At 36.8% G+C, this 15,237-nt stretch overlaps 1 protein-coding gene across 1 annotated transcript in view; it reads left to right on the top strand.

Annotated features, from left to right (window-relative positions):
- Positions 1-15,026, top strand: part of klf5l (Kruppel-like factor 5 like) — a 54,716-nt gene extending 39,690 nt beyond the window's left edge. Inside the window, exon 5 of the mRNA XM_052022266.1 lies at positions 11,103-15,026. Coding sequence (XP_051878226.1) covers positions 11,103-11,281 — 179 coding nt within the window. The 3' untranslated portion in view covers positions 11,282-15,026. The remainder of the gene's footprint in view (positions 1-11,102) is intronic.
- The last annotated feature ends 211 nt before the right edge of the window (positions 15,027-15,237 follow it).

The raw sequence follows: 15,237 nt of genomic DNA, 5'->3' as shown, positions 1-15,237 counted from the left end.
TAACAGCCAATAGATTTGTCATCGGTGACAGTGCCATGAAGTAAATGAAGGAATATGAAGCAGCTGAATCAAGCTAGATCCCCATTGTCACAGTTGATACTGCAGGGACCAGGCAGTGAATAGGCCTTAGCCATAATGCAACTGGAATGCCCTAACAGCCTTTAACAGGGGGCAAGGAAAGACCAGAGTTTAACCTCCTCTCAAAACTGGAGAGCTGTTTGGTTCAAAGTTTTTATGTTTTTTATATTGAAAGATATTTTAAAACAATAACATTGCAGTAAACTATTTTAAAATTAATTATTCAGAAAATAAAAAAATAAAATTAGTAAAAAATGTGTTCAAACACCAAGAAATTATTTAAACATTAAAACACAATAAGAATACAAATAAATAAATAACTTGTTTTTTTCTTCCTAATCTTCATTTGGGAGTACCCATTCAAATGAATGGAGATTTTGATTCTCTGCTAGTTCTGGATTGTATAGGATTGGAGAGGCAGGTTCCCCAGCATAATGCGAGGAATCCCAGCATGATCAGACTTCCCCTTTGGATTCCATATAGAGCCCAGCAATGGAGGTCAGTGACAAATGTGACAGCATCTGCCATTCAGCACATTTCAGACATACATTGGGCCATGTAAGTCCAGCATTTATTTATTGGGGAGCAGCTGAACACTGGCCACAGCAACAGGATTTGTTTCGGTGCTTTTGAAGGTGGTTCACTTCAACCAGTGAGTTGTTTTTTGCATCTCTGGCAGGCCTGGCACCTCATCTGGCAGATATTAAATCTGCCTTTGGTAACACACTGTGGGAGAATTGTAGGGTCCTATACAAACTAGAAATGTTACATTCACAACCACTGGGGAAGTCAGAGAGTGAAAGTCTATGACTATGACTTTCAACTAATTGCAGAGTTCACTTTAACAATCGGGATTTCACAGCACCAGATGTAAGAGCACTCAGAATTCAGAGATCATCTATTCTTAAGTTTCTAATAATTAGGAGAGTTTTTTTTAATTTAATTTTTCTTGGAGTATCTCTTTCTGAGATTTTTCTGTAAATATTCTGGACTGTTAATGTATTGATAGATAAATCAGCATATGCATTGCTGAAATCAAATCTCATGGAAACTAATTATTGCTCTGAAGTGCCCATATCAAGCACTCATGCTAGTTTGCCAAGCTATCCAAATTGGTTGCAAGCCCAACAAACAGAAAGAAAAAACAAGTTTATTTTTCCCTCATTCGATACTTACTTATCTAGTTCTGTTTGCCCTATTTGCTGATAAGCTTTAAGTGTTGGGCAACACTGATCCATACAGACCAGTGTGTAGCACTTGGGTCTTGTGAAGGGCTTATCTCTCTGATGGTTTAATAGCTGATTTAGTCACGCTTTGATAACATGTTGCTGAAGTATTAAAGAATTATTTATACCTCATCAACACGTTCTGACTCTAGAAAAAATTCAAGAATAATTTGGAGGACAGTTCGAGCTAGCTCCAAAGGCTACACTTCATGCCAGATCCACTGCTAAGCACATGAATCAGTTTGTCTCTAATTACTGTCCTCTCATGATCATGGTGAACAACATTTTCTTAAATATCAGTAACCCTTCAAAGTTTCATGAACAGTCATGTGTCAGCATGAGCAGTGAAAGTTGATATTAAGCATATGACTGTCTCACAAGGTCCTCTTGTCTATAGCCGTCATTTTCCAGCAGAACATCACTTGATTAAAATCAAAGACAAGTGGCTGAAAACTCATCCCCAGTTGATAGGGTTAAGCATGCCACATAGTTGCGTTAGTCCATTCAAATCTGCCTCCAAAATTCATTCCATTAGCTAGTAGAGGTGCTGCCTCACAGCATCAGTTACCTGGATTTGATCCTGACCTCTGATGCTGATCACCTGGAGATTCTCCCTGGAACCACATGGGTTTCTTCCAGGTACTTCAGCTCCTCCCACATGGACAGACAGATGGATTGGTAGGTTAATTGGCCACTATCAATGTGTAGGTGAGTGGTAGAATCTGGGGAATGAGAGGAGAATAAAATGGGATGAGTATTGGATTAATGTTAATGGTCAGCATGTATTTGGTAGGCTAAAGTGACTGTTTCCTTGCTGTATTATTCTATAACTCTATGATAGAACCAGTTTAAACCCAGTGATATGACTCTAGATTGTCTTCAGTACTCAAGACATAGGATAAATTTCTGTGCAAGTAATCCTTGTCTGGGAATACTGGTCCCACTGCCAGTTCGTGTAAGTGAAACAATTTGTATTGTACCAGGGATGGAACATGGCCCTTCTGTATGGTTAACAGATGATGGTGGATTTATCGCAGAGGAGCCAGGAAAAATGTGACACCAGTGAGTTTGCAGATAGCATGTGAATGTTAAATTTTGACAAAGTTGTGTACCTCATCATAGAGGTGGAAAGCTAAGCACTGGAAAGAAAGAAAAATGGAGTTAACCTTGGGCCTCCAGTTTAATTTATACTCACTTCACAAATTAATTAAGAGTCAATCATGCAAGGGCACTCATCCATCATTATTAGTGTTAAAATTATGGTGAATTTTCATTTTCTGATGAGCCATTATAATTCTGAGTCTTTGTTGTCCAGGTGATAGTAAAGATTCATTCATAAAGAACAAGACGTTTATAGGATACTATTTTGAACAAAATGGCTAAGTGTCTCAATAATCATTGCACAAGTAATTCATTTAATGTGAAAGGCCTATAAACTTATCAATCTGATTAAAAGTTGCATAAATACACAACGTTATAAATATGTGGAATCCAATACAAAAGCAAATGAATGCTTATCTATATTTTTAAAATTCTAAAGAAATTAGTTATTTATCACATCACCAAGTAAATGAATGCTGAATAAAACTGGCTTTTAAGGCAAAACGATAAATGATGTTAGAGTATAAAGGTATTCCTTTAGGTTAGTTTTGTGAATGACCTTGAGCTATTCAAACACTTGCAAATCAAACTTATATTTAAATATATGCCATGTTATATATCAGCCAGTTGGAGTTCATATTGATCATGTATGTTTTAACAAGCTCTGTTTTGCTTCCTTCTCATTTTGAATTTAACCTAACTCAATATTTGGTTTAATTTTTTATCTCGTTCTTGACTTTTTGGGATAATTCAGCTTAGGGTCTTTTTTGATGTACTGAGTAACAATGAAGAAGAACACACCACAGAGCCAGAACATTGTTATGTTTAAGACCTACGTCAGAGAAACGAATAAAAGGATTCAAGGTCCAGGATTCTTCTGGGAGAAGGTCATTAACTAATTAACTTCTTCTGGCAAAAGCCCAGAGCACAGAAAACACTGTTCTCTGTTTTTTTTTAACCTAGTGTTTTGATCGAACTACAATTTTAGAATATCTGCCTTAGATCATAGATTCACATATCCATCACAGGATAGAGGAGTAGACAATTGAATGGGAGACTGCTTCAAAGCCACTGTTTGAGAATACCAGCTCCATTATCACTTATGGTAGCCTGATGATTGATAAACTTGTCAACTCTGGTTGGGCATGGTATGCTTGATAGTGTGATATTTGGTCATAAGACAATTAAACGAGTGATGACTGATCATATGGAGCTTTCCACAGTTTATAAATAGTATAGGTATTTGATAGGCCTTAAATGGAATGCTGTCACTGCTAAGTCAGTAGAGTGCAGTACTGAGGGAACAAAGCACTTTTGGATATGTTCTTTTGAGTGAGATTTTAAACTATTTATTCGTCACTCAATACTGTTAAAACAACTTATCTGCTCATTATCACATTGCTATACGTGAGAAGATTTGTGCACAGATTTGCAACCCTGTCTCCTACATTACATCAGTGATGATATTTCAAAAGTAATTCATGGGACATGAAATGATTTGGCACATTCTGAAAGGGATGTCAACAGTACCACATAAAGTGCAAGTCATTCTTGTTTGGATCTCCTATAATTGATTGCATTTATCATTTCAGAAGTTTCATTATTTCACTGTTACTCATAAATTGGCAAAGAGTAAAGTACAGAATTCTACCTTTCGATTACATTGATAGCAGCAATGCCTAAGTGTTTCATCTACCACTTCTGGAGATCTCTGGACACCTTGAAACAATTTCTTTTCAGAGTTTATGATTCAGGCTGTCAAGTATCTGGTGCCTGCAATTGCAGGTAATTCAGATATGGAAGTCACATCTAAGTAAACTGAGTGTTCTGCTGGGGAAAAGGACTCAGACAAGATGAATTTAATTTGCATGGCACTTTGGTCAGCAGCTCAAGGGGATAAATTCTGATGTTGAATAAAGCACATATTCCTTGTGTTTGGAGGGCCAGAGGTGATCTAATTGAGATAGTTAAAGTTATAAAAGGATTTAGAGAGTGGAAAGAAAAAGAATCCTCTAATAAGGAACAGGATTAAGAAGTAATTTTATTGTTATTGGTAACCTTTCATGAGAATGATGATTAAATAATTTTTCATATACTTGGCTTCAGGAGCTTTTGAAATTCAACACTTACAGTATAGCCTCATAGGTTCTAGATCAAGTTATTTTGTTTAAAAAAACTGAGTAGGTATTGATTCTTGAATAGGAAGTATCAGGGGATATGAGTCAATAGTGGGTAAAAGAGAACAAAAGTATGGGTCATCTCAACATTGAGAAAGGAAATTCAGAGTTATTGACAGAGCTTTATCTTAAATGGCATTATGAGCATCTTACTGTTGAATGAGATTCTGTTTTACACCGAGTTGTAACACAATTAACACCTTCAGATTTTATTTTAGCTGTTCAGCTCTGGTTAGGCTTTGACTTTTTTTATCCCATGATGGATGTACTTCCATTTAGTTTGATTGAGCAACTTCTGTAAAATCATATGCCTGAGATTAAAAGTAATGAACTAAAAATTAATTAATTCTGAGCTCTAAATCTTGAGAGTTTCTCACAGTAGGGAAAGTTCTGTGCCAGGTTCATAAATGCTATTTATCCATCTTTCAACCTTCTTCCTTTCTTACATGGTGGATATAGTTCTACAAATAAAACTTGCCCTCAAAACCTGGACAGTGATTGTCAGTAGGCTATTGTACAATGGGCTCTTTGGTATTACTATTTGCTTGTGGGGAACTGCTCAGCACCAAGAAGAGAGTCTGGATGACTTTCCTCCACTCGTCATTCTTTCCCCCTCACTCCATCATCTCCTCCCTTCTTATCCTGGGAAGCAATGTCAAGGAATCTGAGGCCTACCTAATGTTTGTGCCGCAGGTGTGTTTATTCAGTGAACCATTGAGGGAGCTGAACATGTCCTGTGATTCCAAGTCACTGCACTGCTGATTGTTGCCATACTTTTGTGTTTCACCTGAGAACTTAGACTCTGCCCTACAGCTACTCATATCACTAAGTGGTTATTTTTGTTTGAAATTCCATGGTGCATATTGAAAAAAGGTATTCATTTAATAAAGGTAATAATTCAAGGGACATTTTAAATTAGTCAACAAAAAAAAACAAATATTTGAGGTCAAAGTGTCTCTGAATTTCATTCATTCAGCTTTATTATTCCTACTATCAGAAAAAGTGTGCTAATATTTGGACCACACCCTGGTGCAAGAAGCCATTCAGCCTGGCAAATTCTCCCATTGATAAAGTATTTGTTAACTTGTGCAGAACCTATTCCAAAGAGACTGATTATCTGACTCTTGTGTAGTGGCCCCTCTAAGTAGGAGGCAGAGAAGCCAGATAGGTTTACTTGCTATTGTTCTGTTGTCAGGAATTTCTACCTCTCAGTGCTTAGTAGGTGGCACAAACAAATGTGATGAATAGGGAAAAATCTAATTATGTCGAAGGAGATTAATAGCCTATCCAAGCTGCAAATACAAGGGTTTCTCTATGTGATATCTGAGAAAGTGAGAGAGAGAAAAATGGCAGTGCATGAAGGATTAACATTTTAAAATACAGAATGCTGATTTCATATTAGAATCCCCTTTTTTAAAGACACACACAAATATTTAGTTTAAACAGATAATGTAAGTGATATTCTTGTGCATCTTCATGTTAGTAATTTATACAGGGCAGTGATGTGAAATGGGTAGCATCAAATCAACCACCCGTTACATGTAGCATCTGACAAATAATTCTAATGAATGCAAAATAAATATCTGCACTGTATATAATAAACAGCTCATTTTGTAACACTGCCTGAGATAAATAGATATCCTTGGTTTGAAGACTTTAGCCCTACAACAGAAATTACTGTTTTTAGTAAATCAGGGTGATGCATTATCTAGCAGCAAGGGTGTACACAGTGATCAACCTGAGGAAGCTTTCTTTCCCTTTCTTTCAAGTGTTATATAATTATACAAGTAATAATAATAGAATTCCCTTTTGCTACCATTCATACAAAAACATATGTTTTGCATGAAAAGAAAGTGTATATCTGTATGTGCTTAATAAGGTTGTGATTGGTATAAAACAGATCCACATAACCCAGAAAAAATTAGTAATTCATTTTTACAACATTTATATTTCTAATAAGGACCTCTCCAATTACTTCCACAGCATGTTGTTTTCATCAGCAAACTTGGAAATATGACATCTGGTTCCCTCAGCCAAGTTGTTGATGTAGGTTGTGAATAGTTGTGGCCCAAGCACCTAGCTCTCCGGCATCTCACTAGTCACAGCTGCTAAAGATCTCGGTATATTGCCCCCAAAACTGTGTGCCCTAGCCTTGTCGACTAATCTCCTGTGTGGGACTTTACTGAAGGCCATCCGAAAATCCAGATGCAACACATTCAGTAGTTCCTCTAAGGACACATCCTTAGAATATTAATCAAGCATGATTTTTCTTTCTTAAATGCATGCTGATTCTGTTCATCCCCATTCTTCTTTAAGGTGTTCTGATGTTACAGCCTTCGTTATAGATTCCAGCATTAGAGTAACAGGTCAATGGTTCCCTGATTTGTCTCTCCCTCTTTCATAAAACAATGGGGTTTCATTTGCTCCCCTCGAGTGCAGGGTAACATTCCCAATACTTTGTTAATGTACTCTTCATTTTCATAGTATTACCAATAAATATTTATTCTGAATGTTATTAAAGAAATGGCATCACCACTGTCTGTTTAGAACAATCCAAAATTAAAAGGCAATTCAGTTCTGATCTATTAAAAAAATCCTCACAACACTAATGCTAACTAGCATCGGAGATAGAAAGCATGGCTCATCTCAGACCCAGTGACCTACCATGTTCTCAGCTCATAGATTTTTATTGATTGTCCTGTTTAGAAAGTTATCTAAATAGGTACTTGTTTTTAAAATATTCCAATCACAATTTCCCTTTATTCTATAAAACTAAGTTTTTAATAAAAGAAAGGCTTCCACTTTTACAGCATCCTTCCTAATTATAGGATGACATCAGGGTTTGGAGAGCCAATGAAGCACCGTTGATCATGTAGAGTCTCTGTTGTAATGTAAAGAAACAGCAATTCTAATGCGTCAGTGGATGTTCTCTACTGGCATTTCAGTAGGTGAGGAAACCATTCAGTTTATGGGCCCCACACTGTAAACAAGTGAATTTTTAATCTGGGAGTTGGAAGGAAAGGCCTATTTGGTGTGTTGTGCCTTGGGCCAATTCAGGGTCAATGGAGTTGGAGGTGGGGGGTGAATAAGGACTAAATCCATGGATCAGACAGAAATCATGTGCTAAATTCTGGCATTGGGCTTTGGAAGGATTGAAGGAACAGAGCATCAAGGGATTGTGACCGAGCTGTGGGGTCAGAAGAATCTGGAATCAGTGGGTCAGGTGCCAGAACCTGATCCTCGGTGGCATGGGAGTATTGAAGGGTCAGAAGGATTGATGGACTAGTGGTCAAGGCCTAGGCCTTTGGGCAGGAGTGGGGATTTTTGGGAGGATTGGAGAGTTGGGTGATAGCAGGCCCTAGCATTGGCTCTGGGAGGTACAGTGATGATGTGGGGTTGGGTGTGATGGCAATAGGATCAGAATGGAGGGATTCCAAAAGGATGCAAGTTATTAAGGGATTTACCTAACAGAGGTTCTGGTCCATTGTTGCATTGCAAAGACCAAGTTGTCCTGGAAGTGTTCAGTGTTGGTCATGGAAATGACAACTTAGTTATATGTTTCCCCACACTGCCCTCAAAAAGAGCATTGAATGGAGAATGTATCATTCCCATGTGCCACTGATGTGGAAATCAGGGGCTTAAGTGACTTCCTCCAAGAAGTCCTCGGTCAAATTTCCTGAATGACACAGAAATAGTCATTATCACCTCCAGAAAACGTAAGTTTCCAATTGCATAACCTGGAAAGAACAGTATGCAACTGAATGTTTGGGACGTGATATCCAACATGTGCTCAACAAAGCCTCATGAAAAACAATGAGAATATAAGTGGAATTTGGTTTAGCAATACTGATAGAGAGATAAATATTAGTCAAGGAAGTGAGAGGATATCCACAGTTCCTCTCCACAGGATTCTTCACATGTACCTCAGAATGCAGATGTGGCTTCAGTTTAATATTTCATCCAGTAGGTGTCACCTCTAACAATATACCAATCCCTCAATACTGCACTGGCCAGCCTGGTTTTTGTATTGGAGTGAGATTGGAATTTACAATCTTCTAAGTGCTACCACTGAGCCATATCTGACACCATATTAGTACCACATTGTACCACATAGTCACACTGGTTTAATCAGCATCTACACAGACTAAGAATTAAACCAAAGGCCTTCTAATCTGAATGGCAACATTTCCCTTTACTTCACTGATGTGTCCAGCCTCTAGTATTCTCATCTGATAATTTTCAGTAGAAGTTCATCCTTCAACACAGTGAGTGAAATAAATTATTCAGCGATCGGTTCACTCGTTAATTCATCTCCAGTTCCTGCTCCAACACAGAGGTCAACTGTGTATGCATTCCTGTCTTATCACTGCATGTTATTTTCATCCATAAAATGAATTACAATTCAGTTATAATTTTCCTGTCAGGAAGTGTACTTAACAATACAGAGCAAGCATTGTTGTATTATCTGATTGTAACTCTGAACATATACAATTTAATACATTCTCATGATGTCAGTGAAGTAGCACTAAGCCAGAACACACTGGTTGGCTTTGCTTGGTTTAAACTGGTTTAAATATTGGTTTAAATGCCAGATGCACCTCTGCAAGTCTACGGATTAGACAAACTTTAATTTGGATATAGTGCAAATCAACCAGTATTCAAATCTGGCCTCAGTGTTATATCTAAAGTCAGTTCTTTAATGTATTTCCAATGGTTTTGAAGAAATGTCTCTGATCTGATATGAACACTGTACCTTAGGTTCACACGGTGGTTGGTGCAGATTTAATTCATCTCAGCCTAGCACTGTTAGAACCTCTACATTTGTTTGATTTGTCTTTTAACAAAGAAAAAAAACATTGGCTGGCAAGTCTCATGTCTGATCACTGATAACTCCAACGGAAACTGCATTCTCATAGATCTTGGTGAGTGATAGGATCAGAAACATCCAAATAGTCTGAATATTTGCCAACAGCTGCTGGCAAAAGGCAAATGGATACATAATCTTTGTCAGGCTTTAAGGGTTAATGATTTGTTTCTCCTGTTGAACAAAATGGTGGTGAAACTGAGATAAATTCCTATTCTAAAGAAGTTTATTTCAAAATATCTTTCTACCATAATTGGTTGATACTTAAATTTCAGAGCTATTAGTGACTAATTATCATGTTCTAAATTGGGTGTGTGGCAAAGCACTCTTCTTGCTTTGCTCCATTCTGTATTTATAGGGAAGAAGAGTAGGAAGATCAGTGGTGAAATGTGAGGCAGAACAAGGTTTATGACAGGTGTTATAAATAACTGTGGGGTTTTCACACCGACATCCACAGCCAGAAGTTAGCAGATGACTAATACATGCAAAAGTTCCTCTTGCTAAAGGAAGCTAAGGTAAAAGGAACAATGGATCACTAAACTAGTTACTACCTGATTAGTCACAATGTTGGACGTTTTCAAACTCAATATCTTGTGCTTTTAGTGGTGTTGCATCAGAGGAAACATGCCAAAGTGATTAACTGTTGCTAACAACCATATCAGTATTCCTGGCACACCTTTTTCAAAAGGACTGTGGGAAGACTATGGAGTGAAATGTTTCTGTGTTAGTACCATTAAGCGGGTGATAATGAATAAGCAGTGCATTTTATACCTTGGCAAAAATCATGAACTTCTGTATAATTTTCAGCATTTTGTCCCTTTTGCACTACCATTGAAAAGTAGTTTTAATTACCATGTCTTCACAGCGTTAAAGCCAGCAGTAAGACATCCACTTTACACCTGCAATTCCTTTGGAGTAGAAAGAATGCACAGCCATTCCTAGTAATGATTATTGATCACAGCTCCTTTGGCATGATGCAATATTGATCTTTAAGGAGTGAATAGGTTCCAAAGTGTCCAGAATTATAAAATTTTGTACATTATTTGAAAATAGAAACAGAATCATGTAACTACAAGAACAATTATAACTCCCTTCACCAAGTGAAATGTGATAGAAGCACTTCAAAAATTACAGAGAATATAATTGTTCCTCATTCCTGTCCTTTGCCACTCTTCCATGGCTGACTGCATTGGCGGCTCAGGCAAACAGTTGTTTCATACAGAACCCTGAATTCTAATCAACAATCAATATCCTGGGACACAAGACTTGGAGGCACCAGTGAGTCATGAATGTTCTGTCCATTGGTATTAAGGACTGGTCAACATATCAAATAGTTCATAAAAGGTTGCTAAAAGAATTATAAATTAAGTTATACCTGAATAGATTTTTGAAGAGCCAGTAATATTGAAGTACAGTCTTGTCCCCAAATATTTGGGCTGATCGGTGGATTTTTCAGACAGAATTTACAGCTTTTGTCCACAGTTAGTTAATTACAAGTAGTTCCTAGCCATTGGTTTGTATGTCTGTGACATGGTAATATAGTAATCATCAGTAACATTTTGATAGATGCTAATTTCATTGAGAATGTGGGTTTTTAAAAGTGCTGCTGGCCTGTAAAGGAGGTGACGTATTCACATCTGTCTGTTTCAATTGCAGGTGAGAAACCGTACAAGTGTACATGGGATGGTTGTGATTGGCGTTTTGCCCGTTCTGATGAACTTACAAGACACTACAGAAAGCACACGGGAGCTAAACCTTTCAAGTGCATTGCCTGCGGTCGTTGCTTTTCACGTTCAGATCATTTGGCTCTTCACATGAAGAGACACCAGAACTAGACGAAGTGAGACAAGTGTGACTGACTGATTTCTAAAATGTACAGATGAACAAAGTACTGCCATTTCACACATGCATATACAGGAGATAAATAGCTGCATATATTTGAAAGGATATATTGTCGGTAGTAAAAAGATGTTTAACTGGAAAACAATAATGCAAAGCATTCAATTCATACAAAAAAATTGTATTATTTATTTTGTATTTCTTGAAAACAAGCCTAAATGTTTTAGAAAACATGAACGTGTTGGGGAACGGCAATAAATTTCTATTCAACATATGAATAAAATTAATTTGGAATGTGAACTTGGAATTTAATTAGCTGATAGTCATGATTAACTAGCCAGATAATTAAGGGATGGGATGGCACCCAATGCAAGTACAGCCTGGAAATGACTGAAAGCGGTGTTATCATACAACTAACACAATCTGATCTGAGCATTCCCTCCACATTGTATTAACAGAAGAGATAACTTGTATTTTTTTTAATAAACTGGCATTCATTGAAGGGAGGAATTTAATGAGGAGGGTACAGAAAAGCTTCAGGTTGATTTGAACAGGTTGAGGGAGTGGGCAGACATATGGCAAATGTAGTATAATGTGGATAACTGTGAGGTTATCCAATTTGGTGGCAATAATGCAAAAGCAGATTATGCGAATAACAATAGGTTGGGAAAGGAGGAACTGTAATGAGATCTGACTGTCCTTGTGCTCCAGATGTTGAAGTAAGCATGCAGGTGCAGCAGACAATTAAGAAGACAAATTGTATACTGGCCTTCACAACAAGAGGATTCAAGCATAGAAGCAGTGACATCCTGCTGTAATTGTACAGGGCATTGCTAAGGCCACACTCTGAGCAGTATGTGCAGTTTTAATTTCCTTATCTGAGGAAGGATGCTCTTGCTATGCAGGGAGTTAAGTGAAGGTTTACCAGGCTGATTCCTCGGATGGCAGGACTGACATATGAAGATGATTAGGTGAATTAGACTTATATTCACCAGAGTTTAGAAGAATGAGAGGGTAACTCATAGAAACCTGCAAAATTCTAAATGCAGGACAGATGCTCCCAATAGTGGGGTGTCCAAGACCAAGGGTTACAATCTAAGGATAAGAGGAAAGCCATTTAGGACTGAGATAAGAAATTTCTTCTCCCAGAGAGTTCTGACCATGTGAAATTCTCTGCCACAGAAAGCAATTGAAGTCAAAATATTGTATTTATTCAATAAGGAGTGAGATATTGTTCTTTGGGCAAGAAATATGGAAAGATAGCTGGAACAGGGTACTGATTTTGGTTGATTAGCTATGATCATATTGAATGGTAGAGCAGGCTTGAAGAGTGGAATGTCCTACTCATTCTCCTTTCTTTGTTTCTAATACGAACATGTTAAGAAGTTTGGACAGTCATTTGCCTCTCCCTGTGGGAATGGCCTTTCCTAAAGGGAGTACTGCAGGGAGCACAGGATTACTGAATTTCCCCTTAACAGTTCATAAATTTAGTGTGTACACATTAAACTTTCATGCAGTGGCATCATTCACAGTCATTTCTTAGCTTATTTTGGCAGAACAATATTTTAAAGACATCTGGGAAGATAGATAGAATCAGATGCCATTAATAAACTCAAAAGTAAGGCACTTCATTTTAGATTACAGCATTGCTAACACAGACATGGTAAGCCTGAAACTAATGTACAACAGGCTGATTCAGAAAAGGTTCTCTTTTCAACTCTGAATTCTATGAAGAGATTTGAACAGCAGTGCACATTCCAGGCTTTACAGCACATCTAACTCTTAATTCCATGCTTATATTTTAGAAAGAAAACTTAATGAGTTTCTTTAGCAATGGTTATTGTGAGCAATTATGCTAAAAGTTGAGAAAGATGTCGAATGCACAGTTTGCAACTTAACTCCTGGATTAATTCACACTAAATATTAGCTCTATATTTTGTGCCAAGACTCCTGCTTAAAGTATGGTGTTATTCTATTATTATGTTGGTGTATATGAACTGCTGAATATTGACTGCATTGACAAGGGGCATTTGAATATAGACAATTTGCCTTAAATATACGTGTCATGTACTGAACACTGTGGGGTAGATAATTTTTAGAAAGCATTGGATATAATGCACGATAGAAATTTCTTTTGTTATAACTACTGACGGCCATTGGCTAATAAAGCTATTGTAACCCCATGAACTGAAACACCATGTGGGTTTTGCATCCGACTATTGCCAAAGCTGGCTATTCTTAATATTATTAAAGACTTTAAATCATTTTTATATCCTTATTTTAAGGATGATTTGACCCCTTTAAATTTCTCTGCTGTTTTAAATATCAATTAGTCAGCTTCCAATTTGCTCTTTTAAAGTTTCAACATGAGACTGAACTGATGATCATCTTGATTAATAAATTTAATCACTAACAAAATTTATGTGTATGCCCCTCAGGTAATCTCTGCATTACTTTAATCAGGTTTAATGGATGGTCATACATACATCATTTATGTCCTCATGGCCATATATCCTAATATGTTTCAGCACTTCATTTAAGGAAAATAATTATAAGATTAATGGAAAATATTAGAAATTATATGCTATATGGAAATTTAATGAATTGCAACAAATAAGTAAATTGAAAATAAATTAATGATGTGCTTCTATCACAGTGTACTTTTTAAAAAAAGCACACACACTGTAGATCATATTTGTAAATGTAAATGTGTAACATATTGCAGTTATCAAAGTTTCTGAAAATGAAAAGAGTTGAGATGAGATTCTACATCAGAATCAAAATAAAGGGATTTTGCACTTCTTGGGGAGTGAGAGCAAAAAGACCTGTCTTCACTAGTCTTTTCCCTCCCCCAATCCCAAATGGACCCATAATATAGGAAATTGGTTCAGAAGCAGCAAATTAGCTGCTTTTGGCTTGGACATGAAAAATTACCACTTGGACAAGGTATCTAAGGGCTACTGCCAAGTAAGGGACTCTATCCCAGTGCAAGATAAGACTTTCAAGACAGGAAATGAGAGAACTAGAGATGAAACAAGTATCAATTTCAGCCAACAATAACGTTTACAAATTCTATGAAGAGAATTTTACTAATTTGGATGAATCAACTTGCAGAGAAGGTGATTCAGTTGAGAAATAGATCACAACGTCAGTAACAACAGCAACTTTTATTGAATTGTTGACATGTTGGACTGCTGTCAATTAAGGTGATTAGCATGGAGAAGCTGGACTAACACTGTGAGGGAGAAAAGAGCAAAAAATTTCCTAACCCACCTGAAAGATTGCAAAAAATGACATTTGGGGACACTTAATTGGATACACATTCATTCTGATGTTACACAGGGAGAATGCAGCATAATTATTACTGCTTCGAGTTGTGTACCGTTGGATGAAAAGTTTACACACACTTGTGGAACAGCGTTTATAATATGTTTTTTATCAAGTACCCAAAGAAACAATGGCATGTAAATATTGGGATATCTTGCATTGTATATAATTTTTTATAAGTTGCTAAAGTAATGTTTATATTCAGAACAAAGGGGAAGAAAATGGTGGTAGTTTGACTTTGTTATCACTTATTTTTATAATGTAGCATTTCACAACTTTGAAGACAAAATCAAAATAATTAATGTTTTGAAATAAATCTTCTGATATACAGTGATTTTGGATTTTTTTTAAAAACTATATTGTATAATATGAGAAAAGGAACAAAATAAAAACTGTTTATAGTTTAAACCTTAATCTGCTGATTGTCTTTGAGTCATCACTCTGTGTTGATGGTTGTATGTGGATTAATAACTTTAAAGGCAAATGACATATAGCACAGCACCTAAAATGTTAATAACCCTTTATAGTTTTCCAGCTCAGAACACAAGAGAGTGGCATTTTGCTTCAGTAACCTGTTTATCCACCAACAGCAGAGAGAGATCCATAAGCTGTTCATCTTGATGGG

This window comes from Pristis pectinata, chromosome 8, assembly GCF_009764475.1.
Source record: "Pristis pectinata isolate sPriPec2 chromosome 8, sPriPec2.1.pri, whole genome shotgun sequence".
Classification (NCBI taxonomy): domain Eukaryota; kingdom Metazoa; phylum Chordata; class Chondrichthyes; order Rhinopristiformes; family Pristidae; genus Pristis; species Pristis pectinata.
Note: the sequence above shows the minus strand (reverse complement) of the source record. Positions and strands in the feature narration are given on the sequence as shown.